General features: G+C 37.8%; 1 protein-coding gene across 7 annotated transcripts in view; it reads left to right on the forward strand.

The window, feature by feature from the left end:
• The window catches only part of CHN1 (chimerin 1), a 202,051-nt gene that overhangs the window by 118,452 nt on the left and 58,339 nt on the right, over window positions 1–25,260 (forward strand). The window contains exon 2 of one of the 7 annotated variants that reach the window (XM_025274598.3): window positions 1,866–1,943. The exons of the other annotated variants lie outside the window; for them this stretch is intronic. Coding sequence (XP_025130383.1) covers window positions 1,935–1,943 — 9 coding nt within the window. The 5' untranslated portion in view covers window positions 1,866–1,934. The remainder of the gene's footprint in view (window positions 1–1,865; window positions 1,944–25,260) is intronic. 7 annotated transcript variants of the gene reach the window in all.

Consider the following 25,260-nt stretch of genomic DNA (forward strand, 5'->3'; position numbering starts at 1 on the left):
TTTCCTTAATGTCTAGTTTCTGTGATGCTGAGTTTTGCATATATCTGATTCTTACTCAGTTAAAATGTCAGGTGTGTTTTTGTACTCCGGATTATTTCTTGTTTATCAGTTTTACAGTTTTAAAAATTTGCTGGAAAAATGGCCAACAGATTTTATAGTAAAAAAGTTTGAGTCTTAATCAGAAGCATAACTTGTACTAGCTATATTACATAAAAAAATCAAGGGGGTTACATTATCTATCAGTTTGTTTTCTTTAAAAGTAATTTACTTTATAATTAGTTTTCTTCTTTAGAAGATTGATAGATAACATGTATTTTTAAATATACATGGTTAAATTCAGTTTTTCAATAACTGTTACACTATTTTGAGAATCAGTCTTAAGTAACAGGAGAATTTACCTCTTTATGGACTTAGAAAGTAAATCAGGAAGATATACTTTTCTATTATTATGAAAGACATTTAAGGTTTTCATTTGTCTTAATTGTAATATATTTAAGGTTAACATCAGAACCTTTAATTCCTTGGCATTAAAATAATTTTACCTTGAAAATTGTCCCTAGTCTCCCTTTAATCCCCCAAGAAAAAGAATGAGAATTTCCTCATATTTAATATTGTGTGGGCTTTAGTTGGGAAAGTTTTATGTTTTCTAATTGTAATTGTTTTAATGAATTCTTATATTTTTTAGTATCCTAAGTTGCCATATTAAATAAATGTAGTATTATATAGTGATTTGAGCTTGATTCTGTCACCAAATAGATTTGTGCGTAAATTCTATCATTTTACCAGTTGCGTGAACTTCAGCAAGATACTTAAATTCTCTGTGCTTTAATGTTCTTTATTTGTAAAATTGTAATAATATTCAGCTTTGGAGGATTGACTGAGATAGTATGTATAAAACAATCAGACGCTTTGTGTTGTGACACAAAGTAAGCACTCAACGTGAGTTTGATGGGAATGTTACTATGACAGTCATACTACCTCAAGGCAGGATTCTAAAATATTGAATGCTTTCCATTATCTTGGAGTATTTAGGTACAGAATGGAAATTTCAAATGTGCATTGTCCAACCTAAATCTTAATTTCTGGCAGATCTTAGAGTGGCATTTTGTGGCTACAGAGAAACCAACATATTAAATTATAGACTATAGCAAATCGTTTTCATATACTTAAATTTGTTAGGAACTACAGATCTTTTTTGGAAGTAACCAGAATTTAGAATCCTAAGTGCATGCTGCATTTAATATTGTTCTTTGCACTCGAGTTTCCATTTTCTCATTTTTATTTTTCATTCATGGCATTTTTTTAGTAATGCTTGTATTTAAATATCTAGCACTGATATTATGTTATGAAGATGTGTCTAGAATATTCTAAGTTAACATCTGTAAAATATTTTTTTAAATGTCTGTAAGTCTTTCAAATTGGGTCAGCGTAATGATAAACTTTACTGATGTGTCCTGTATACATTTTTCTACATTAAGGGACTCAAGTTAAAGACACTTAGTTATTTAACATTAACATAGGGCTAGTCATTTAACCTCATAGTGTCTTGGTTGCCCCTCCTACGCAGTGAAAATATTCACAGAGGCAAGAGACTGAGGTATAGCTAGTGCCTGAAAGAAGCTTTTAGTTCTAAGAGCCATGATGCCCTCTATATTCTGGCAACATTACCTGTATCATTACCTGGATTTTTGTGCTGAAGGCCAGTGGCATAGAGTGAAATAGCTGGCCCTGGAAAGTGTTTCTCTTCAGCAAACCTTGATTAAGAATCATCTCTTCAAAACTACTCTTTGTTTTAAGCTGCATGCATCTTAAATCTAGTTGGCTTAAAATCTACTCACTCAAAACTAGATTTATTTTATTTACAGGTGTCATCCAACAGGGCAGGGATGATGACCTGTTCAACAGCTTGAAACATTGATTCCCTGTCACAGTGGATGACATTTGTAAGTAAAGACAATCATGTTTAAATGGTTTAAAATACCTACTGACACAAGTGCACTTTGATAAATATTTTACTGGGTCCTGAATAGCTAAATCCCCTCTTACCCATCACTCCTTTTTCTCCGAGGTGGAAGATGTTTGCTTTGCAGGAGCTGGTATACTGTTGTGGAAAGGATACGAGCATTGGAATTAAGAGCTAGGTTCTGCTACAGGCATTGTCACTGGGGCAAGCTTTTTTCACCTCTCTTGAGACTGTGTTTCCCCCTTTAAATAAGAGGGCTCTGGACTAGATGACATCCACGGTCTGGTTTATATAGTCTATGATCCTTCTGGAGGCACAGGCTTTGTATGAGAACACGGCACAGGAAAGAGCACTAAAGTGAAGTCTAGAAAGGTGAAATCTGTTTTCAGTGTATCTACTAACTGTATGACCTTGAGACAAATCCCTAACCTGTCTGAACTTCATTTTTTCAATATATAAGACATGGGTTTTTCTACAAAACAGTAGTTTACAGGATTTTAATAAATACTGCAGAAAGGGTTCTGTGCTCAAATAGGTTTGATAAAAAGGAAGTTTTTAAAAAAAAAAAAAAAAGCTTAATCATTTCTTTTCTGTAGACTGTACAGCTTTGCTAATCCCTAATGTGCATTGTGACTCTCAAGAATTCTCCCAAACTTATCTGAGTCACCTTACCCCTATTCAGAACATTTTGGAGAATAATGTTTCATGAAACCCACTTTGGGAAGTTTTGAGCCAGATGATCTCTTAAGGTCTTTCTTTGTTCTAAAATTGAAGGATGAGAATTCTACATGTGTTTTTTTCAGTCCTTAAGGTATTTAAGTTGAGGGTCTGAGCTTTTGTGGAAGGTTGACAGGATGGGTTTTTTTTTTTAAAGATTTATTATTATTTATTATTTTGGCTGTGATGGGCCTTCATTGCCACACACAGGTTTTCTCCAGTTGCAGTGAGCAGGGTCTACTCCGTGTTGCGCAGCACACACTTCTCATTGTGTTGGCTTCTCTTACTGCAGAGCACAGGCTCTAGGCACGTGGGCTTCAGTAGTTGCAGTGCATGGGTTCAGCAGTTGTAGCACACAGGCTCGGTTGCTCTGTGGCATGTGAGATCTTCCTGGGCCAGGGATTGAACCAGTGTCCTTTGCATTGCAAGGCAGATTCTTAACCGCTAGGCCAACAGGGAAGCCCTGGCAGGATGGCTTTATGGCCATAACATTTTTTTTTCCCTAAAAGGTTGTTTTGTTTATTTATTTTTAATTATTATTAATAATATTAATAATCATTAATATTGATTATAATTGGAGGCTAATTACTTTACAATATTCTGGTGGTGGTTTTTGCCATACATTGACATGAATCAGCCATGAGTGTACATGTGTCCCCCCATCCCAAACCCCCCTCCCCCTCCCTCCCCATCCCATCCTTCTGGGTTGTCCCAGTGCACTGGCTTTGAGTGCCCTGTCTCATGCATCGAACTTGGACTGGTCGTCTTTCACATATGGTAGTGTACATGTTTCAATGCTATTCTCTCAAATCATCCCACCCTCGCCTTCCCCCACAGAGAACAGTTTCTTCTTCCAAGTAGTGAATATAGTGCACTTGCTTCAACAGGTCCTGGACTATGGCAGAACACAGTGGTTTTGTGATGATTCTGCACTTACTAGTAATGTGGCTTTACATTCTCCAAAACCATGCTTTTGAAAATGTCTCCTGTAACTGTTAATAATGCATGTTGTCAAATAAAATACATAGTTTGCATTTCAAAAACCGTACAGTCAGTCAGAACTCTTGACTCTAGCCAGAACCTCTTTCCTTTTGGATTAATCCTCTAAGTTCAAAACCTGTCTCATACATAAGGATAGCCTGTGATGGCAAGAGGGGGCAAAAATCAGCTTGTTGGTTTTATGGAAGTTCACCAAGCTAAATAACCTATGTGTGTCTGTGTGTTATACATGTTTCCCTTCCCTAGAATTTTGGAATGAGTGCAATTCTTGATATGTTTATATATATAAACATATATGTAAAATATGGTATATATGGTATGTATATATGGTGTATATATAATTTAAGGAATTTCCTGTACATTAAAATTTTTTTTTCAAAGACTTCTTTGGGGATCCCTAGACTGCATACGTATTACAGAGCTTTGTTGAAATGAAAGCCCTACCAAAAATGCTGTAACTGCTGGAATTCTTTGGTTAGCTTCGTAAAGTGACAGGAGTCTTTATCCCCTGGGAGAGCAGACAGAGCATGGACTGTCTGGTTTGCTAATTGTCTTAGTCTCCCACAAAGCCACTCTTCCCAGTGTTTTTACTTTGCTTAAAAATACGTAGAGCACATTTTCTGTTTCTGTATCATCTCAAGGTAGAAATCATAAGAAACCCAAACTTAAATTTAATCATTATAAAAGTAACAATATCAGAGAAGTGGGCAGCATGAAACAGTCTGAAGAAAACCATTTGATTACTGGATTTTGTGTTTTCTTGGCCTCTAGGGCCTCTTTTTCTTCCTTGCTCCTCCCCACGCTGTGCTCCTCTTGTTCTCCTTTACTCTGTCTTTATCCTCATCCATCCCTCTTCCCCTTGTCAGGTCTCTCGTGTGGTTGGTTCAAGGTTAGGATCAGTTGTTCAGGGAGAACAGGCCCTTAGAGAACTGCCACATGGGCCCAGCGTCACTTATTTGTATTAAAAAATCAATTGAGTAATTTATGAGGAGACTACAATTTCCATACAGAACTTCTCATAGTGGGTTTGTCCTCTTCTCAATGACCTTCTTAAGAAATCAAGTACAGGTTTTAAAAGAAAGAGCCTGCGTGATCAGTGTGTATGCTAAGTCACTTAGTCGTGTCCGACTCTTTGCGACCCTAGGGACTGTAGCCCGCCAGTCTCCTCTGTCCATGGGATTCTCCAGGCAAAATACTGAAGTGGGTTGCCATTTCCTTCTGGGGAAAATGGCATTTCCTCCATCTTCCCAACCCAGGGATCAAACCTGCTTCTCTTACGTCTCTTGCATGGGCAGGCGGATTCTTTACCACTGGTGCCACTTGGAAGCTGACATGGTCAGTATATATATATACACACAAATATGTGTGTTCTTAGCAAGCCCTTAATCTCCCTAGATCTCAGTCTGCTGTAGTCTTTAAAAAAAAGGTCTATGGATTCCATTGCACTGGTGGTTATGAGTATTAATGAGATTTTGTAAAGTGGCCTTCCTTGTATGTGACACGTTATTGCCCTCTAGTCTCAGAGTGATCACCAACCAGATGCCGATTCATGGTCTCAGTACTGTTCCCCCACCTTCACTAGAAACAGCATGTGTGAGATACTCTTCAAGATCTGTCTTTTCAGTGCTTCATCGGCCCTCTGAGTTCACAAGAGAACATCCAAAGGCTCCTACTCGCTTCATCACAAAGTGGAGTCTCTTAATAAGACTGTCATTTTAGTTGTAATGTTTTTCAGGTCATGTGTTTTTAGGGAAATACGGGCAACAAAGGAATTGTTGGTATGTAATAGTGATTGCAAAATACTATAACTTGTTGAAGTTAAATTCTATCACTGTGGACTCTTTGCTTTCTTATCTGTAATAAGGACTAATCTGTAACACTGACAGAGAGTTCTTATGTGCAGGGAGGAAGATCTTCTCTGCCCTGCTAGAGTCTTGAACCTGAGCCAGGAGCACTGAGCCAGCCCTCTTCTGATCACCAGCTGTCTCCCTTGCCATTCCTCTCTGACCTGGGCTGGGTCCCATGGCAGGTGTTAGTCACAGTCAAATTGACAGGAAAGTGGGGTGTCCCCTGCTCTCAGAATCTTTAGAATGTCTCTGTGCAGCAGGGAACGCCATTCCTCATTCCACAGATATACCATCTGATATATGGTATATATATAAAATATATATTTTCTAGACAATTCTAGAAAAATTGTCTTTGTGACATGGAGTAGCTTGTGAAGGGCGGTGGATGGAGATACATCTTTAGGGATAGGCTCAAAGAAGCCGACATGGCAGAGGGCGTCTCCCCAAACTCACAGTACCGGTCATGTGTCAGGACAAGCTAGACCCTAACAGAAAATCTCATGCTTGAAATGATTGATGAAAATTCAAATGTGACCCAGGAAATTGTTTGTGTGAATCTCATCTGTCCTTCAATAATATCACCCACAGAAAGGATTAGTAATTGAAAGCCATTAGGGAAAACCAGATGGAAAGAGGAAGATGAAAGATAAACATCAGTTCCTCAGCTCCAAAGAACCAGGCCAACGGAAGACCAAATTGTAATTTTCCAAGCCAGCTGCAGTTTTGGAAGATTTCTGTGTATGGGCCAATTAAATAAATAAAATAACTCTTAAATCACTGGTTTGAGGGTTTGAAAAGGAAGCTACTAGAAATTCTTTCACAATTGCTATTTTAGAGCCTTTAGAATTTTGGTGAGGAAATAATCATTGGTGGCAAGATCCCCATTCATTAGCTTCATGGAACAGAAATCAACTCTGCTGACTTCGTTGGTCACAGCATTTGGGGTCCCAAGCAAGTAGAGGCTGTCATGCGATAATCTGGCCTTCCCACGTTGCTGTCTAACTAACTTTGTGGACCCATTCTAAAAGAGTCAGCTCACCAGTTTTAGTAAATACTTATACCTTATGTTCAATGATTTTGATCTGTAATTTTCATCTTCTGCTTTTTGCTCCATATTTTCCCCTTCTATTTGAAGTCATCCTTTCTCCCCCTACTTCCCTGGTGGCTCAGGTGATAAAAGTGTCTGTCTACAATGTGGGAGACGTGGGTTCAATCCCTGGGTCGGGAAGATCCCCTGGAGAAGGAAATGGCAACCCACTCCAGTTCTCTTGCCTGGAAAATTCCATGGATGGAGGAGTCTCGTAGGCTATAGTCCATGGGGTCGCAAAGAGTCGGACACAACTGAACAACTTCATTTTCACTTTTACTTTCTCTCCCCCTAATATTTAGACTCTTGGAGACTGATAAGTCATAGCTATGGCTTGAGCCTTTTTGTGAGTTATGAAAACTTAATGTTTTTTATATGGCCTCCTAAGTTAGTCCTTAACTCTTCTTGGTTTCCTTAAAGTTACCTGTGTTGCTCAGTCGTTTCCAACTCTGCAACCCCATGGACTGACTGTATCACGCCAGGCTTCCTTGTCCTTCATTATCTCCTGGAGTTTGCTCAAACTCATGTCCATTGGATCAGTGATGCCATCCAACCATCTCATCCTCTGTCATCCCCTTTTTCTCCAATCTTTCCCAGCATCAGGGTCATTTCCAGTGAGTCAGCTCTTTGCATCAGGTGACTAAAGTATTGGAGCTTCAGCTTCAGCATCAGTCTTTCCAATGAATATTCAGGCTTGATTTCCTTTAGGATTGACTGGTTTGATCTCCGTGCAGTCCACAGGACTCAAGAATCTTCTCCAACACCACAGTTCAAAAGCATCAATTCTTCGGTACTCAGCCTTCTTTATGGTCCAGCTCCCACATCCATACATGACTACTGAAAAATCATAGCTTTTGACTAGACAGAACTTTGTTGGCAGAGTGACGTCTCTGCTTTTTAATATGCTGTTAGGTTTGTCATAGCTTCCAAGGAGCCAAGTGTCTTTTAATTTCATGGCTGCAGTTACCATCTGCAGTGATTTTGGAGCCCTCAAAAATAGTCTTTCACTGTTTCCATTGTTTCCCCATCTATTTGCATGAAATAGGACTGGAGGTCATGATCTTAGTTTTCTGCATGTTGAGTTTTAAGCCAGCTTTTTGACTCTCCTCTCTCACTTTCATCAAGAGGCTTTTTAGTTCCTCTTCGTTTTCTGCCATTAGATTGGTGCCATCTGCATATCTGAGGTTTTGATATTTTTCCCAGCAATCTTCATTCCAGCCTGAGATTTATCTAGCTATAACTTGAACAAGTTATCATAACTGGTCAGAAATGCTCAAACCTGAGTTTTATATTGGAGTTATTAAGATTCTTTCAGTAGGAAGTTATAGATGTCTCTAATGGCTACTACTTGTACCCTTGTTTGTGTATCTCTTTTAAAATTTTTGTGCTGCTACATTACAGTAACTTGAATGAATCAACCCTGTTATCTTCTATTTCCTTAGCTTCTAGAACCATCCAGTGAAAATCCACTAATGCTATAGATTTGCTGGTGACCTATTTTATATTATTTAATTTTATATCTCATACAACTTAAACATTTTCCTTGATAATTTCTAAGTTTCTGTACTTATATACCAGCAATGTTTGATGAAAGGTCACCTTTGCTGTAGAATTTCTCTCCAAAAGCAGAAGCTTTTATACAAGCTGCAGATTGTTTAGCACCTTCTTAAGAGATTTACAACTCCCTTCTTCTTGCCCACTCAACAGGAAGGGAGCCCTAAGTGTGGGTATATTGATAGTTTACATCATAACTTTAGAATGACTTTGGGCTGTTGTGCAAGTTCATAGTAAGGAAACAACTGATGCCCTAGCTCTTGAGAAAGTTCTCTTTTTCTATATAATGGGGGAAACTCTACAAATGAACCCATATCTCTTTATAGGCTCATTTCCCAAGAATTCTTTATAAGTGAATTTTATTGAGTATCTTTTACATACTGTAAAATGTATTCAGTTACATGTACAATTTGGTGACCTTTGACAAATGTATGCACCTGTGTAAAGCCCCACCTGCAATCAAATATAGAACATTTCATTGCTCCAGAAAGTCCCAAGTGTCCCTTTGTAGAAAATCCCACCCCTCACCTCCTGCCTAAGGCCACTACTGATTAGATTTCCATCAGGACAAGAAATTTGTTTAATGGTTGATATGACAGGTGACGTCCTATTTAATGTTTTAGTTTTCTACATTTATAGCACTTCTGACCTCTTTTTTTTTTTTTTTTACTTTTTACTTATTTTTAAACTTGTCATCTTATTATTTTTAAATACCTATCTTCCTGATCTCTGTTAGATACAAAATTTTTCAGGTCATGTATTTTTAGGGAAATATAAGCAACAAAAGAATTGTTGATATGTAATAGTGAGTGCAAGATACTATAACTTGTTGAAGTTGAATCCTATCACTATGGACTCTTACTTTTTAACCCATAACAAGGAGTTTAATAATGTTGGGGGCATGGTGAGAGAGGGCTCTTAGATGCAGGGAGGAAGAATCTGCTGGCATCTTGGACCCGAGCCAGAAGCACTGAGCCAGCCCTCCTTTAACCACTGGCTGTCCCCCTTGCCATTCCTCTCTGACCTGGGCTAGGGCCCATGACAGGTGTTAGTCACGGTTAAGTTGATGGGAAAAGGTGTCTCCTGCTCTCTGTGAACTGTACTACATGGTCTGAGGTATAATAATGAGAAAAACTACCATTTCTGCTTCCTCCTCCCAGTCTACTCCAAGGAAAAACAGGCATTCTTTGTGGCAGTGATATGCTTCCAAAATTCCCTATGGAACACTACTAAAGCATTTTTTCCAGCTTTGTAGAGACTGCTAAAACACTTAGATTTTTCTGTCTACAATCCTTGAAAGCATGCAGTTGTAACCCATTCAAGAGTCCTGTAGACCAGAGTTCTCTGCCCAGTCCCAGTGAAGAATGACATTCTCTTGTGTAACAAGCTTCCATGGGGAAGACTATATAGGTCACATAAAACTCCTGGAGAAATGGTTATAACTTTTCTCCCATCTCCCTCAGAAAAGCCTGTTGGAATGGGAGTGAATGAGAAAAGTGAAAAACAGTAAGAATATTAAAAATCCCAGTGTATCCTGCTATTGACAGGTTAACATAACCAATAACATTCTGCTGTTTGGCCTTCAGACAGCAGCCAAACTGAGTGTTTTATATGTGAGTGTGTTTGTATATGTGAGTGTGTGTGTGTGTGTGTGAAAGAGAGGGCCAAACATGTGTATCATTTACAGTTACCAGTTCTAAATTAACGAAGCTTTTAAGAGGAAAGGATTTCCATTAAATTCCATCTGCAGGATACACAAGAAGGACTTTTCTGAAACTGTTACTTAAACCAGAAATATATTACAGTCTTGTGGACTTAACATTCAAATTTGCCACTTATTTCAGTGTGAATAGTAAATTTCCTTTGTTTCCTTTTAGATAAAGCACCACCCCCCTACCAATGCCTTTGCCAATGATTATGTCTGATGATTGCCTAATTAATTTGCCTAATTAATGATTATGACTTATGCTTTAGTTTAGAAGCAGTGTTCATAGTTACTGCAAAGGGGCTTTGTTTGTTTTTTTTTTTTCTATTTTAGATTTTTATTTACTTTTCATTTTTTTAAGCTACCCAATTTTTTTTGTAGTTTTTAAATTAATTTTTATTGAAGTATAGCTCTACAGTGTCTTGCTATTTTTTGCTGTACATCAAAGTGAATCAGTTATACATGTACATGTATCCACTCTTTTTAGGATTTCCTTCCCATTTAGGTCACCACAGAGCTATACAGTAGGCTCTCCTTAGTTATCAGTTTTATTTATAGTAATGTATATATACATCAATCCTAATCTCCCAATTCATCCCACCCCCTCTCCTCACTTGGTAACAATAAGTTTGTTTTCTACATCTGTGACTCTGTTTTGCTTTGCAAATAAGTTCATCTGTACCATTTTTCCAGAGTCCACATATAAGCAGTATTATTTGAGTCTTGTTCTCTCTTTATGACTTCCTATTTTTTTAAATTCATAGTGATATTGGGCTGTAAACAAGGGGTTTTCACGTTGGGTTTCATACAAGAATATTCTAAACTTTTAAGCTAATTTAATTTTTTTCACTCGAAGACAGAATGCGTAAATAGTAATGGATTCTTAACATTTGACTTAGTGTTAACTCATAAAAGAAGTTCTGTAGCCCTGTAAGCTAATAACTTTGAAGCAGTCCACAGCATCTAGTTCAGATGCCCTGTTTATGCTATTCCCTTTCTCCCTTAATTACTTATTTTTTGAGATTTGTTTTCCATAAAGATCCACCTTTACTCGTCAGATAGAAGCACTTAAGAAGGAGCTTTGATTATCACATATTACCTTCTGTTTATCCAGCCCCTCCTACACACACTCCCAAAACTGTTTTTTGTTTTTTTTTTTAATTGGGCATCTCCTTGGAACAGGAGATCAGGATCTTCATCTTATATGACTTTGATGCTGTCACTTTAAGCATGTCATCAACTTCTCTGAGCCTCAGTTGTAAAATGAAGGACTCAGCTTCAGAGATGACATTCAAGTCCCTCTAGGTATCACTCATAAATTTTTTTTGTTAACCCTGAAGAGGTTTCTCAGACTTAAGATTCTGTACTTCTAAGAACTTATTATTTAAGAGGTAGAACAGACTAAAAACATGCAGATTTTTTCAAATTTGTATTTACTTTGGCGTATAGTCAGTGTACAGTGTTGTGTTAGTTTCAGGTGTACAGCACAGTAGTTTCGTCATACATGGAGTGGGTAGCCATTCCCTTCTCCAGGGGATCTTCCCAATCCAAGGATCAAACCAGGTTTCCTGCATTACAGGCGATTCTTTACCGTCTGAGCTATCAGGGAAGCCCCACACATATATTTATTCTTTTCAGATTATTTTCCCATATAACTTATTAGATAGTATTCAGTAGAGTTCCCTGTGCTATATAGTAAGTCCTCATTGATTATTTTATATATAGTATGTGCATATGTTAATTCCAGTCTCCTAATTGATCCCTTTCTTGCTTCTTTGGTAACCATAAGTTTGTTTTCTAAGTCTGTGCATCTGTTTCTGTTTTGTAAATCAGTTCATTTGTATCATTTTTTAGATTCCACATATAAGTGATATCATAATATTTGTCTTTCTATGTTTTGCTTCACTTTAAATGATAATCTCTAGGTCCATCCTGCAAATGGTGTTATTTCATTCTTTTTATGGCTAAGTAATATTCCATTGTATATATGTACCACATTTTCCTTATCCATTTACCTGTTGATGGACATTTAGGTTGCTTCTGTGATTTGGCTGTTGTATACAGTGCTGTAAGAACACTGGGGTACCTGTGTCTTTTCGAAGTATGGTTTTTTCTGGATATGCCCAGGAGTGGGATTGCTGGATCTTCTAGTAGTTCTATTTTTAGTTTGAGGAGCCTCTGTACTGTTCTCCATAGTGGCTGTACCAGTTTACATTCCCACCAACAGTGTAAAAAGGTTCCCTTTTCTTCACACCCTCTCCAGTATTTGTAGATTTTTTTTTTTTTTTTGGATGATAGTCATTCTGCCCTATGTGAGGTAATACTTTATTGTAGTTTTGATTTGTCTTTCTCTAATAATTTGTAATGTGGAGCATGTTTTCAGGTGCTTTTTCACCATCTGTATGTATCCTTTGGAGAAATATCTATTTAGATCTTCTGCCCATTTTTTTTTTAATTGGGTTGTATGTTTTTTATATTGAACTGCATGAGCTGTTCGTACATTTTGAGATTAATCCCATATTGGTTGCATTGTTTACAAATGTTTTCGCCCATTTTGTGAGTTGTCTTTTCATTTTGTTTATGGTTTCTTTTGCAGTGCAAAAGCTTTTAATTTTAAACGTGCTGATTTAGGTATAGGCTTGACTCTGCTTTAAGTCTCTGAGCTGGTCATATAATTTTTTTGTTTGTTTTTTGCTTCAAGAAATTGAAGATCTCTTCTTGCTCCTCAGTATAGATCTCCTAAAGTTATAAAACTAGGAATAGTAGTAACTATCATTTACTGAGCCTCTTTATGTGAGAAAGTTGGCTAAATACTTTACCCGATTATCTCCTTTAATCTCTATAGCAATCCTTTTGAGGGTAGGTATTATAATAACATAAGTATCTTTGGAGATGATAGGTTTATGATGAGTTATCAAGGGATTGTATAGGTGTGTTTCAGTAAGGCACCCTTTGTTTTGAAATATGAAATCACAGAGGATAACCAGACCCTTCCACCAGATGCCCCTTGATGTCATTGTGGAGACTGAACATTGGACTCTTTAGTATCTAAGTAGATCACTGTATTTTGAATAATTGGGTTACTCAAAATAGAGAAGTTAAAACATCCTGGAACCTGTCCAAAGGAAGTTGTAGTTTAAATGGGCCCTTCACCCACTGAGGCATGTTACTGTTGAACTGGAACTCTTTATGTTGTTTTTAAAGTAAACTCTTATCAAATATTAAAGGAAGAAGATTCTGCCTTACAGAATAAGAGAGCTTATATTCAAATTTTAAATGTTAAAAAAAAAACAAAAACTATCCTTCTCTATAACGTAGCTTAGTTCTCTAAAAGTTGATCGTGTCAAATGCTACCCTCCCTTCTTTAAGTACCACAGAAGTGTACAAATCCAAATAGTCTTGTTCCTTTCATAGGAACAACAGCAACACAAATAAATAAGAAAGGATTTATACTTATGTGATGTAAATTATACGTAAATGTGCAAAGCTGTCACTTCAGCATGTGTATTTTAAATCACAATATACTTAATAAAATGAGCTCTGGATAAATTTCTTTTAAGTTTGTATAACTGAACCATATTAAATGATTAACATAATTTATCTATGTATTAATGAAATGTAAGATTTATAATAAAGCATGTCACATTTATTTTATTTATGATTAGTCAGCACGCTTTTACATTTTCAGTAGTTCACTTGAATTCAGGTTGACATCTAAAGGTTTTCATCATTTCAGTCTTCAAAGTGCTTATTAGCATTTCATTGTCAAAGTTGGTGCTTGCTTAGCTCTTTGAAACTGACAAGAGACCTCTGAGTTGACAGTCACCTCCTAAATAAACAAGATTTTGAAGGCAGTTGAAGTGTCTTTCAAATCAGTATTCCAGAGACTATATGTAAAACTTACTGTGGAGAGTTTATTGTAATTTAGAGGCAAAAAGAAAAACAAAAACTCTCTCAGCTTTTAAACTCAATTTGAGTTTATCATTCTTCTCGGTATCTCTTAGAAGCAGGGAAACCAATAATAAAGATTTAATCAAAGATATTAATATTAGTACTTTTTGAGAAATGAAACAGTGAAAAAACTTTTTAAAAATAAATTTAATGTAAAATAAATTTTTGGGAAAGTTATAAAATATATAGTCATGAATAGTTTTTTGTTTTTTTTTATTAAAGTGCTAAGTCAGATCAGTGCTCTTACTAATGAAACTTAATATACAATAGGGATACCTACAGAAATTTTGATTCAATAGAATCAACATGGGACCCAGACGTCTGTTAATATAATTGTCTCTCTATATACTGTGTGTGATGTGTATGAGATCCTGTGTATAATAAAGGTTATGGCTTATGGGTTAGGTCAGTGATTCTCAAACTTTTTGGACTTAGGATCCCTTTACACATAATATTAAGAACTGGATTCTTTTAAATGCTTCTACATTCAGTATATGGTGGTATGTTATTTTGGTTGAAGTATATGAAAAAATCTGACCTCATACAAATAAACATTTGGTACAGGAGTATCTTAAAAGCCTTTTCAGATAATTTGGATGTTTTTCTTTGATACACCAGACTGGATAAATGTAGTTTCTTAAAGATTACTTGCAATATAGAATCTGAAATGTTGTAAATAAGCATTTCTTATTCTGTTACACTAAAATCCATTGGTCTGTCTTGAACTCTGAATGGATCTTTCAACTTAACCACATGCATTGGTCATTTGGAAAATAATAGTTCACTGAGTTATTTAGGACTTTCAAACATTGAAACATTTCTGTGTATGATACAAAATCACGTTTCTTAGTATCATCATTCATTTCATCAGAAAACTCATTAAGTAGTGGGAAGCCATCACATTCAGTGTGGCAGACATAGAGTTTACAGAGTTCTTATTTTCATTTGCATGTTTGGATTTTATCACTGACTGTCATGTTATTTTCCTTGAGGTGGCAGGCTCATTTGTTCATTTTTGAGGAAATTCCAAGTCTCAGTAATCAACATTTATGTTAGTTGTTCTTCCCAGTTAAAAAATAGTATTCCATGGAGAAAGCCACCAATTCCGCTTGCAACTCAAACAAGACTTCTCCTAGAGAAAACCATCCCCACAAAGTCCCAATTGCCTTTTACATCATTTGGTATGATGCTGACTCTCTCTTTGGGATAGTTTTTCAAATGTAGGGGTATAAAACTCTAAACATAATCCAGAGTAGAAACAACAGAAGAGACAGAGTTAGGAAAAACTGTCTAAGTATGTGACCCACAGTAACTAATTTAATGTACTGGTGTTCAAAAAAAACAGTACCACTGGTGTAAAATGTTACATCAAAATCTATGCTTAGTATCTCACCAATTTCTTTTGAAAAGGAAGACAACAGAGAAAATGCTGTTCAATTGATGACATGCTTTAATATTTCCAACACTGGAAAAGGCAACTAAAGCACCCACTTAAAAATGTACAGCTGATCCTGCAGGAAGAGATATTTTAGGCAAGTTATTTTTTTAACATCATACTTCTTAATGTCTTCCTTATTAATTCATGCATTTGAAAATAGTTTCATCTTGGAATTTTCCAGCAAGTTATGAGTTTGAATTCATAGGAAGAAAAATAAACTTTAGGCTCATTAAAGGTAGATATTACCAAATTCCCTTTCGCATATAACATTTTCTTGGAACTCATCAGTACAGAGGGATTTTCAGTTCAGTTCAGTCGCTCAGTCATGTCCAACTCTTTGTGACCCCATGAACTTGAGCACACCAGGCTTCCCTGTCCATCACCAACTCCCAGAGCTTACTCAAACTCATGTCCATAGAGTCAGTGATGCCATCCAACCATCTCATCCTCTGTCATCCCCTTCTCCTCCCGCCTTCAATCTTTCCTATTATCAGGGTCTTTTCTAATAAGTCAGTTCTTAGCATCAGGTGGCCAAAGTATTTCAGCTTCAACATCAGTCCTTCCAATGAATGAATATTCAGGACTGATTTCCTTTAGGATTGACTGGTTGGATCTCCTTGCTGTCCAAGGGACTCTCAAGAGTCTTCTCCAACACCACAGTTCAAAAGCATCAATTCTTCAGCCCTCAGCTTTCTTTAGAGTCCAACTGTCACATCCATACATGACTACTGGAAAAACCATAGCCTTGACTAAACGAACCTTTGTTGGTAATGTCTCTGCTTTTTAATATGCTGTCTAGGTTGGATATAACTTTTCTTCCAAGGAGCAAGCATCTTTTAATTTCATGGCTGCAAGTCACCATCTGCAGTGATTTTGGAGCCCCATAGTCTCTCACTGTTCCTATTGTTTCCTCATCTATTTGCCATGAAGTGATGGGACCATATCCCATGATCTTAGTTTTCTGAGTGTTGAGTTTTAAGCCAGCTTTTTCATTCTGCTCTTTCACTTTCATCAAGAGACTCTCTAATTTCTCTTCGCTTTCTGCCATAAAGGTGGTGTCATCTGCATATCTGAGGCTATTGATATATCTCCCAGCAATCTAGATTCCAGCTTGTGCTTCATCCAGTCCAGCATTTCTCATGATGTACTCTGCATATAAGTTGAATAAGCAGGGTGACAATATACAGCCTTGATGTACTCCTTTCCCGATTTGGAACCAGTCTGTTGTTCCATGTCCAGTTCTAACTGTTGCTTCTTGATCTGCATACAGATTTCTCAGGAGGCAGGTCAGGTGGTCTGGTATTCCAATCTCTTTCAGAATTTTCCACAGTTTGTTGTGATCCACACAAAGGCTTTGGCGTAGTCAGTAAAGCAGAAGTAGATGTTTTTCTGGAACTCATTTGCTTTTTCGATGATCCATCGGATGTTGACAGTTTGATGTCTGGTTCCTCTGCCTTTTCTAAATCCAGCTTGAACATCTAGAAGTTCATGGTTCATGTACTGTTGAAGCCTGGCTTGAAGAATTTTGAGCATTACTTTACTAGTGTGTGAGATGAGTGCAATTGTGTGGTAGTTTGAACATTTTTGGCATTGCCTTTCTTTGAGATTGGAATGAAAACTGACCTTTTCCAGTCCCATGGCTACTGCTGAGTTTTCCAAATTTCGTGGCATATTGAGTGCAGCAATGAGGGATTTTATTCATCCATATATTTTTGTGGCACTTTGCACTATTCCTCCAATAATAGTTGTTTCGGTCCTGCATATTAATTTAAACCATGATTCAACCATCTTTGGAATTGAAAAATGGCAGTTCATGACTCTCTGACATCCTTTGTATGTCAGGTGGCACCTGTTCTCTTAACACAACAAACGTTTTCAATTCGGTCTTACCCTGTAGTCAGCTGTGTTGCTAAGATACCTATGTTGTCACACATTTTCTCTTTAACATGTTTCCAGTTCATATTTGCATACATTTTGGCTGTCAAATGAGGAAAAATTATTTAAAATGCTCTGCTGGTTTGCACCTCTGGTCAGCAGTTACTTTTTATTTTTAAATCAAGCTAGAAGATATTGTTTAAAATGGCCATTTTCTTTGTGTTTAAATCTATTCTGGCCATATCGTAAGACCAGAAGCTGGCACCGTTCAGATAGGCATTTCTCTATGAGTCTGAAGAGTTCAGCAAGGCTTGCTAATGTACTTTGGGTACTCGTTCCTTCAATATTCAGTGTCTGCTTTGTTGCACGCGTCGTGGGGGATGATGAGACTGACGCTAGTGACGTCAGCAGTGTCATCAGCTGTGCCACCACCTGATCTTTGAGAGCTCTCTGCATGCTGGGCGCTGGACATACAGGCTTCGCATACATTCCGTTCATTGTCTCGTTCCATGAGGTAGCTTATATCCTCATTCCAGTTTTGCAGAGGAAGAAACTGAGACTTCTCCTAAGATCCAGTAACTAGTAAGTGAAGTTGAGATTCTTTTTACAGAGAAGCCAAGCTCCTAACTACTTAACTATAAATAACACTGAACTTTAGATTAAAATTTGTTAAATTGTTTTAAAGGGTGATGAGACAGATTGAATAGGAGAGTTTAGAAACAGCAGCTCTCTATTTTTTTAATTTATTTTTTATTGAAGTATAGTTGATTTACAATGTTGTATTAGTTTCAGGTGTACAGCACAGTGATTCAGTTATATACATATTCTTTTTCAGATTCTTTCCTCATGTATTATTATAAAATACTGAGTATAGTTCTCTGTGCTACACAGCTGGTCCTTATTGGTTATTTTATATATAGCAGTGTGTATATGTTCATCCCAATTTCCTAATTTATGCCTTTTGCCTACATGCATGCTAAGTCACTTCAGTTGTGTCTGACTCTTTTCTACCCTATGGACTGTAGCCTCCCAGGCTCCTCTGTCCATGGAATTCTCCAGGCAGGGATACTGGAGCGAGTTGCCATGCCCTCTTCCAGGGGGGTCTCCCCAACCCAGGGATTGAATCCACATCTTCTGTGGCTCCTGCATTGCAGGTAGATTCTTTACCGCTGAGCCACCGGGCAAGCCCAATTTATGCCTCTCCCATCACTTTTCGGAAAGATCCCGTGGAGAAGGAAATGGCAACCCATTCCAGGATTCTTGCCTGGAAAATTCCAGACAGAGGAGTCTGACAGGCTACAGTCCATGGGATCGCAAAGAGTCAAACACAACTGAGCAACTAACACACACACACATCACTTTCCCCTTCGGTAACCATAAGTTTAAGTTTGTTTTCTATTTTCTGTGTGTGTGACTCAGTTTCTCTTTCATAGATAAGTTCATTTGTGTCATGTTTTAGACTGCACATATGTGATATCATACGATCTTTGTGTTTCTGAGTTCATTTCAGTTCAGTCGCTCAGTTGTGTCCAACTCTTTGCGACCCCATGAACCGCAGCACGCCAGGCCTCCCTGTCCATCACCAACTCCCAGAGTTCACCCAAACTCATGTCCATCGAATCGGTGATGCCATCTAGCCATCTCATCCTCTGTCGTCCCCTTCTCCTCCTGCCCCCAATGCCTCCCAGCATCAGGGTCTTTTCAGATGACTCAACTCTTCGCATGAGGTGGCCAAAGTACTGGAGTTTCAGCTTTAGCATCATTCCTTCCAAAGAAATCCCAGGGCTGATCTCCTTCAGAATGGACTGGTTGGATCTCCTTGCAGTCCAAGGGACTCTCAAGAGTCTTCTCCAACACCACAGTTCAAAAGCATCAATTCTTCGGCGCTCAGCTTTCTTTATAGTCCAACTCTCACATCCATACATGACCACTGGAAAAACCATAGCCTTGACTAGATGAACCTTTGTTGGCAAAGTAAAGTCTCTGAGTTACTTTACTTAATATGGTGATCCCTAGTTCCATCCATTTTGCAGCAAATAATATTTCTTCTTTTTAAGGCTGATTAATATTCCATTGCACGCGCGTGTGTATGTGTGTGTATATTTATATATACACACTTCATTTTTTTATCCATTCATCTGTCGATAGACATTTAGGTTGCTTCGGTATCTTGGCTATTATAAATAAGATAGCAGCTCTCTGTGTGCACTATTTCTGATTAAAAAACAACTATATGATGTGTTCAGCAAAATTCCCTATTTGGGCATTAGAAGGCTTAGGAAGGCACATTCATAGTGGATGGAGAGCAAGAGAGAGCTGGGATGGAGAGTTGGATTGAACCTGCATCTCCTGCATGAATGGCAGATTCTTTACCAGTGAGCCATGTGGCAAGCTGGTAATATATGCATTGACCATTTCTGTACTTTCTTTTAATGAATTTGTGGGCTATATGCAGTGTTTGTACTTTTCCAGACTGCATGTCCAGAACCCAAATTCTTCTAAAGAAAAATGCATATTATAATTACTCATGGCAGTGGCCATTCTGGAATCTCTGTTATAAATGTAAGCCTTAGTTGATTGTTTACCATAAGATTAGAATGGCTTTCCACCTTGTAAATTATGTATGTCTGGTGAATTTAAATGGAAAGTTTAATTAGCTATTTCTAAAGACAGCTTAATTAGTTGCTCAAGAGACCCCTCTCTCAATTCATTTGTTTGGAAGGTAGTTTTGTTGACTTGTTCTTATCTAAAAAAAAAAAAAAAAAAAAAAAAAAAACATGAAAACCCAGTGCAAAAATAAAACCAGGAGCTGCATGTATGTCAGGAAAAGGAAATATCACTTTACCCACTACCCTCAAAATAATGAAAAAGGCTTTTTAAATGCCAGAAATTAATCACCAAGGCTGACCTTACTTCTCTGGATGTTGTAAACCATTTGTCATGCTTAGCACTGAATTGGGGAAGGTAATTTTCAGCTGTGAATATTTCTGCTTGCTGATGGTTCTGGGTCTTTGGAGCCCGGAGCCTTACTAAAGTAAGAGTCAGTCTCCTTACATGTTGAGTGATCTTATCTCCAGGTCTCAGGAAAGCAGGGGGAATGGACAGAGAATAGGTTTGAATCGGGAGGCCCCACCATTGCCACTTTGCTTATCAATTTCTGCCCTGGATCCAGTACCTTCACATCTTTGCACTGTCATTCTGCAAGATAGGAACGTGAGGATACAGTGAAATAATGTATGTGAATACAGTGAAATAATACGTATGAAAAAAGCACTTTTAGAATCTAAAACTCTGTCTAAACAAGTGCTGCTGGTTTGGAGGCAGTGTAAGAATTGGGCCCGAATTTTTTTAAACTGAACAGGCAGAAGAATACAGTAATTGAAGTTATTGTAGAATGATGGTAGAACAGGATTATGAAGCCATTTACCTCACTGATTACTTCTTGCTGTGCACCATGGTGACAGAATCAGGCCTGCTGCTGGAAGGGATTTTGTCAGGCACCCTCAGTCACCCACACCTGCTCTCCTGAAACTAGGTGGTGACTTCCTGTTTCTAGGCAGGGGCATGCTAAACTTAAAGATCACTGTGACACATCTTCCCAGAGCATCGGTTTTACTCAGGAGTCATTAATCAAAAGCGTTTTTACATGGGTACATTTGGGGAACTTGGAGAGCCACCCGTGGATCCCTGCACACCCCTGTTCAAGGTTGGTTGCTATTGGCGACTTTTGATGGAAAAGGTAATGAAGCACTAGCTGAAGCTGGCAGGAGCGCCTTAAGTAGCATTTGATCTTACCAGCCTGAGATCTTCAGTTGCTCCTTAAATTATCTCCCATTAACCTATCCTTTGTGGAGGAGGGAAACGGCAAGGTAGATCCCTCTTAGTACATTAAAATGTCCCTGAAAGATAGATGTTAAATCATCCTTTAATCTTTCCTTCTTCCTTTTCACAGGAAGTTGATTGTAGTCTGACTTTCTGTGTCTACTGTTGTAATGTGCTGATCATTTTTGGGCCTGGTCTAGATGCCTCAAATCACTCATGAGATATCAAGGTTCATATGGAAGAATTTAATACAATTAAATTTTATATATATATATATATCATACATTTACATACATATATATATATATATATATATATATATATGAAAGAATCTATCTCTTACGTGAAAAAGAACATCCAAGTTAGGGGTTGTTCTCTCTTAGTTTCATTAGGATCCTTTGAACTAACAGAAATTTCATGAGATGAAACACTATGGACACAATATGAAATGTTTATTTTAGAAAAATGCCCAGATGCAGGTTGTTTTTACTTTTCAACATCATTATCTTAATGTAAAACCTGCCATGTGGTAGTGTCATTACAAAGAAAAGACAAATTAATATCTGGCAGTGACGTGCATGATTAACACATCTATGAATTATTCTCATACTTCTCAGGGAAATTATTTATGAAAGTTTAATCTGTTACCTTCAGGCCACTATTGCCATTTTTAAATATTAAAAATAGGCTTTCAGAAACACGTTCAATTTGAACTTCATGAATACACTTTATCCCATGAGCCCACATTTGTCTTTATTGAGGCTTAAAGTGAATATTAAAATAAATTACAATTGTAATATTCTAATCAAACTATACATATTGGGCTTCCCTGGCAGCTCAAATGGTAAAAGAATCTGCCTGCAACACAGGAGATCTGGGTTCTATCCCTGGGTTGGGAAGATCCCCAGAGAAGGGAATGGCTTCACCATTAAAATAAATTACAGTTGGAATACTCTAATCAAACTGTGCATATAGGAAATATGCTTTTATAACTCAAGTTTTAAAAAATCAGTAGCACATTTTTTTTTATAACCAAATCACATACACTTCATCTTAATCAGTTGAAATCAGTAGAGGGATGAGAAAACTGATAATATAATGCCTAGTTTTTATTCTGATTCATTGGCTTGCTTCTGTTAAATCGGTGATTGTGAAATGTTCACTGAGCTGCAATAACATGAAATAACCCCTTATGGCAGTTTAAAATCTGAAAATACTCCTGATGTCTATCTGAGTCTGCCTTTTAGCTTTTTAATTGTACTTTCCTTATGTATATTACAACCAAAAGCTCTCTGAAAAAAAGTGGAAACAGCCATGATCCCAGAGTTTTGCACTGTACTTAAAGTCTCTAATTGTTGTCAGTTCAGTTCAGTCGCTCAGTCATGTCCGACTCTTTGCGACCCCATGAACTGCAGCACGCCAGGCCTCCCTGTCCATCACCAACTCCCGGAGTCCACCCAAACCCGTGTCCATTGTGTCGGTGATGCCATACAACTATCTCATCCTCTGTCATCCCCTTCTCCTCCTGCCCTCAATGCCAGCATCAGGGTCTTTTCCAGTGAGTCAACTCTTCACATGAAGTGGCCAAAGTATTTGAGTTTCAGCTGTAGCATCAGTCCTTCCAGTGAACACCCAGGACTGATCTCCTTTAGGATGGACTGGTTGGATCTCCTTGCAGTTTAAGGAACTTTCAAGAGTCTTCTCCAACACCACAGTTCAAAGGCATCAATTCTTCAGCACTCAGCTTTCTTTATAGTCCAACTCTCACTCACATCCATACATGACTACTGGAAAAATCATAGCTTTGACTAGACGGACCTTTGTGGACAAAGTAATGTCTCTGCTTTTGAATAAATATGCTGTCTAGGTTGGTCATAACTTTCCTTCCAAGGAGTAAGCATCTTTTAATTTCATGGCTGCAGTCACTGTCTGCAGTGATTTTGGAGCCCCAAAAAATAAAGTCTGACACTGTTTCCACTGTTTCCCCATCTATTTCCCATGAACTGATGGGACCAGATGCCATGATCTTCGTTTTCTGAATGTTGAGCTTTAAGCCAACTTTTTCACTCTCCTTTTTCACTTTCTTCAAGAGGCTCTTTAGTTTTTCTTCACTTTCTGCCATAAGGTGGTGTCATCTGCATATCTGAGGTTATTGATATTTCTCCCGGAAATCTTGATTCCAGCTTGTGCTTCATCCAGTCCAGCATTTCTCATGATGTAACTCTGTGTATAAGTTAAATAAGCAGGGTGACATAGTCCTTTTCCTGTTTGGAACCAGTCCATTGTTCCATGTCCAGTTCTAACTGTTGCTTCCTGACCTGCATACAGGTTTCTCAAGAGGCAGGTCAGGTGGTCTGGTATTCCCATCTCCTTCAGAATTTTCCACAGTTTATCGTGATCCACACAGTCAAAGGCTTTGGCATAGTCAATAAAGCAGTAATAGATGTTTTTCTGGAACTCTCTTGCTTTTTTGATGATCCAACGGATGTTGGCAATTTGATCTCTGGTTCCTCTGCCTTTTCTAAAACCAGCTTGAACATCTGGAAGTTCCCAGTTCATGTATTGCTGAAGCCTGGCTTCGAGAATTTTGAGCATTACTTTACTAGCGTGTGAGATGAGTGCAATTGTGCGGTAGTTTGTTGTCAGAGCTTCTCTCATTTCATGTCCTCTATTGTTACAGAACAAAAAAATTGTTTCTTTAAGTTGTGCAAGTAATAGATATAAAAAATTTGGGTAAAACAAAATCCAAAATGTTAATGACATATTTCCCTCATTAGCCCTCAGGTTCATTTAGGGGGAAAATTGGGAACGAGTTCCTATGGAGGCTATTTTCAACTTTTCATTTGGAAGAACCAAGAAAAATGTTATGATCCGCATACAACTATCGTTGCCAATGGCTGAATATTGGAGACTGTTAGACTAGAATATTTTACTCTTATTATGTAATTTTATATATAATTATGTGTGTATATTAACTTGTTACATGATTCTACACCAGGAAATATCTGCCATTTATTTTATCTTCCCAAAGCACCTATTATATAAAATTGTTATCGATACACCAGGGCTACAATCTAGTGTCCATTAAGAACTTGTAAATGAAAAAAATAAGACTGTTCTATGAAAGAGATTTAAGATCACCACCTAAGGTATTTGAGCAGAACTATGCAGCATCATCATAAAGACACACCTGGAAAAAGACTCAGAGCTAGAAGCTGCTTATGCCAATCTCAGTATTGACCTAAAATGAAGGTACCTCTCAATAAATGGGTACTGAGCATTCTAGTTCCCTGGCAGGGCCATCCTAATTATAGAAGATTCAAAGGATATCTTAGCTCTGTGCATTCTGTATTCAGTTCATCTAACCCACTTCACTTGTCTGATTCTATTCTCTGCTTCCTAATGATTTTTTTCTTTCCAGTGTAGGTATGCTACCCAAAAGAGAGCATGTTGGTCACCCACTTTATGATCATTATATCTCATATAAACTACACAACCATCGTTCTGCTTTTTCCTTCAGTTTCATGAGCTTGGCATTATGTCAGTCTGCTCTTGAGAAATAGATGTGGCCTCCTTGCTGACGGATTAAGTTTCGAGCCCGCAGAACTAAACCATACAAAAGCCTGTAGTACATTAGGCAGAGCTGCCTTGAAGGGATGCGCTCGTAGCCAGCTGGCCTTTCCCAGTTGGACAGTCACATTTTTACATCCTTGTGTGCTGAATGAGTGTGAACCTTCCTTCTTCCTTTTGAATTTCTTTTTAAAATATGGAGAAGACCACAGAGTTCATTTAGTAGATCTGGGAGTTAGGAAAAAGTTCAGGGACTTGGCTGGTATCAGTCAGAACCAGGCTTGGTAACCAGGCCGTGTGCCACTCCACCCGCTCCTCTCGGCCTGGTGTGCAAAACACTTCCTCACACTGTCGCCTGGAGAAGTTGATCATATCTGTTATTTCTTGCAAGGATAAGGAATGCAAGGCTGTGCTTTTTTGTTTGCATTGTGTTTTTAAATGTCTTATGTTTCTGTAATTGCTTCATGTAAGTCAGAGAACATGTTAGAGTGTACAGAGTTTGGTAGTGTGAATGTTAATATAGTGTAGTTTAAATTTATTATACAGTGAAATGAATGCATTGCTGTGCCTTATCGTTATCTGTTTAGAGAGAGGTTACGTTAATGCTAGAGCCCTGTGTAGTGACGACTCAGTTAGAAATTACAATGTGACTCATGCCAGGAGCATAAAAATTTAGAGCCCTGGTCAGGTTTAAGAGTTTCCTGTGCAACATAAAAAGTTACTTATTCCAAT

The sequence above is a fragment of the Bubalus bubalis genome, chromosome 2 (assembly GCF_019923935.1).
Source record: "Bubalus bubalis isolate 160015118507 breed Murrah chromosome 2, NDDB_SH_1, whole genome shotgun sequence".
NCBI classification, from domain to species: Eukaryota; Metazoa; Chordata; class Mammalia; order Artiodactyla; family Bovidae; genus Bubalus; species Bubalus bubalis.